Here is a 2,795-nt window from a genome sequence, read left to right on the forward strand (position 1 = left end):
TATTATTCGTGGAATCAATGCTAATACGGCGACGCGCAGTCGCTTCAAGCCCCCTTCTATTCAACTAAAATGCGCACGGTGCGGCTACAGATTGTATTCCAGTTTGTGCCACATCGGCAGTTTGTCGCTGTCTGTTGGTTAGAGTGCAACAAATAGAGGGGAGATTTGCCATGATTACGGTGCGGCCGGGCTTGATTCCAGTTTTGGCGCGGCACGTTTGCAGTTTGCGTCGCTGGCTGCTGGTTGTGGTACATCAGTTTATTGTGTACGAATGAAGGAACGGCGGATGTGAAGTACAATACACAATGTAAATTATAATAATACAAATTGCCATTAACTAAACGAAGCCATGCATAACATAACCAAAAAGTGCAGCATCAGTAAACAGTATCACACCACGTTGCAATGAATCAACCCAGACTTAATTTAAATACAATACTAGTGAATCCATTTAAAAAACATACAACTTAAACTAAAACTAAAAAATGTATCACAACGATACAAATATTAAATCCAAAAATGGAAATCAATGACTACATTAATTTATTAAAAATTAATCCAAAATTAAATGTAATACCACTGCAAAGCAGTGTAATGTTTCACCAACTCATGGATGCTTCTTGTGTCAGGGAAATCAGACTCGTTGATTGAAGATGTTGTTAATTCGATTTAATTTTAATGAGCAGTAGCGTGAAGACGACCCGTCTTTCATCCTCTGGTTTACGAACTGTCTCGTTCACGATATTTTTAACATATATATATACTGTTCTTACACAAAGACAGTTCAATAGTTGAACCGATCACACGCACTCCAAGACGGCAGGAAAATTCTTAGAGTAAATACAAACACAAATAAATAACAAGTGAAATAAGAATACAATTAAACAACAAGTAATATAAAATATGATTAAATAACAAGATATAGAGTATGAGTAATTACAGCAACATGAGATATTTCTGAAATATTAATTGTAGGTTAACCTTACTGTGCCCTTATGCAGCGGTTATTCATTATGAATGAGCTGTGCTGCCGGGCAGGCATGTTTCTACGCGTCGCCTGCCAGCGACTTTGGGTGGGGCCGAGACTCGTTAATTTATCTCTTTCGCTCTCTTTTTCTCCGTCTGTCGACTCTCGTTTTGGCAGTTCAGTTTTCTTTGAATTGCTGACCTCGAGATCTGTTTTTCTTTACCTTTTGTTGTGCAGTGTAGGGATGTCGGAAATGCAATAAAGTATCGATATATATTGTATCGATAATTTTTGAATATATCAATATCGATATTGATATTTTTATTTAAAAATATCGATATATCGATATATCGGTGTGATAGGAAAAAAAAATATTTGGCCTAATCTAGTTCAATCATCTTACATTACTAGATAAATACTAATCAATAGACATCATTTTTAAATTTTTTAAATCATGGACAACAATAAAAAATATTAATTATTTATTAATCAACCAATATTTATCTGATACAGACATAAGAAAAACTCTTTGATTTACATGCTCGGCTGTAAGTCGACTTCTGTTATTGGGTACTGCGAGATTTACAGCAGATGCCACTCTCTCTGAGGAAACCGAGGACGCAGGCGTTATCAAATACTTTAGAGCTATGTGGGAAAGGACTGGAGTAAAATGACGACAATCAAACCAGAATTTTGTAGGATTCTCTTTTCTGGGTATTATAGGCTGATCTAGATATTGCTTTAGTTCGCTAGGCATACCATCACTGGTTGAAAGTAAACTGGAGGTTGCTGCAGCAATATCTATCATAATTTTTTCATGTCCGGACCACGACGGCGAAGAATTTTCTGAATTTGGAATTATGGAAGTGGTTGTGGGTCTAGGTTCAGGCGAAAGTTGTCCTCTACGTCTATGTTCTAAACGTATTTCTTTTGACAATGCGGTTATTGCAGTGGAAACAGCTAGTGCTGAATTAAAATGAATACGCTTAAAGCGGGGGTCTAAAATTGTTGCTATAGCAAGATGTAAATGTCGCTCTAGTGGTTCTAGTTTGGCAATAACTAAGTTTAGCAAACTCTTCTGAACAGCAACACCAAATTCGGTGAAAGGTTTTACTTCTTCAAGTCCTTTCTGAAGTAAGTTTGCAATGGGAATCGCCAAACTAGAAGTCACGTACTGATCGCCGCTAATTTCTTCAGTAGTTTGCTTAAATGGGGTAAGCAATATTATCAGATCTCGTATGACACTTAACTCTGAAGAAGTTATCATATCAGGTGCATTCCCCCTAGTTGCTAAAATCTTAGATAATGTATTGAATCTTTCCAACATATCAAGACAAGAATTCCACCTTGTGCTTACTGATTGTATAAGTGTTAACACTTCTCCCTCTTTCTTTTGTCCCTCTTGTTCTGCTCGCAAATCGTCCATTGTGTTCACAGATTGTTTAAAATATGTAACAATGGCTTTGACACGATTGGCAATTTCAAGAACTGGTGCATTATCTCTTGTTGCGTCATCCACTATTAAATTCAGCAAATGCGCCATGCAAGGAATTCATTTTCCATCTTCCAAAAATTTATTCACTGCAGCAACCATGTTAGCACCACCATCAGTGGTAATTGATAAGATGCAATCCTTTTCTATTGTAAACTCGTCGGTAATATTTTCAAACCATTCTTTTATAATAGTTGGAACATATCTCCCTTCCGCTTTTTTGTCTTTTGAATTTCGCGGCTATGTACAAAGCGCTACAGAGCTCGTATCTGGCAAGTCTATACATGATTTGAAAGGTCCAGACATGACCTACAAAACGACGCTATGCATGATTAG

General features: G+C 36.9%; 1 protein-coding gene across 1 annotated transcript; it reads right to left on the minus strand.

Moving 5' to 3' along the window:
* Positions 1 to 1,445: 1,445 nt before the first annotated feature.
* On the minus strand, positions 1,446 to 2,789 carry LOC135802806 (E3 SUMO-protein ligase ZBED1). Its single transcript, XM_065316433.1, has one exon. The coding sequence runs from the start codon at positions 2,508 to 2,510 to the stop codon at positions 1,446 to 1,448; it is 1,065 nt and encodes a 354-aa protein (XP_065172505.1). The 5' UTR covers positions 2,511 to 2,789.
* Positions 2,790 to 2,795: the final 6 nt, after the last annotated feature.

Source organism: Atheta coriaria, unplaced genomic scaffold (assembly GCF_025399875.1).
Source record: "Atheta coriaria isolate IRGN ID8LTWV9N9 unplaced genomic scaffold, Caltech_Dcor_3.1 hic_scaffold_55_pilon, whole genome shotgun sequence".
NCBI classification, from domain to species: domain Eukaryota; kingdom Metazoa; phylum Arthropoda; class Insecta; order Coleoptera; family Staphylinidae; genus Dalotia; species Dalotia coriaria.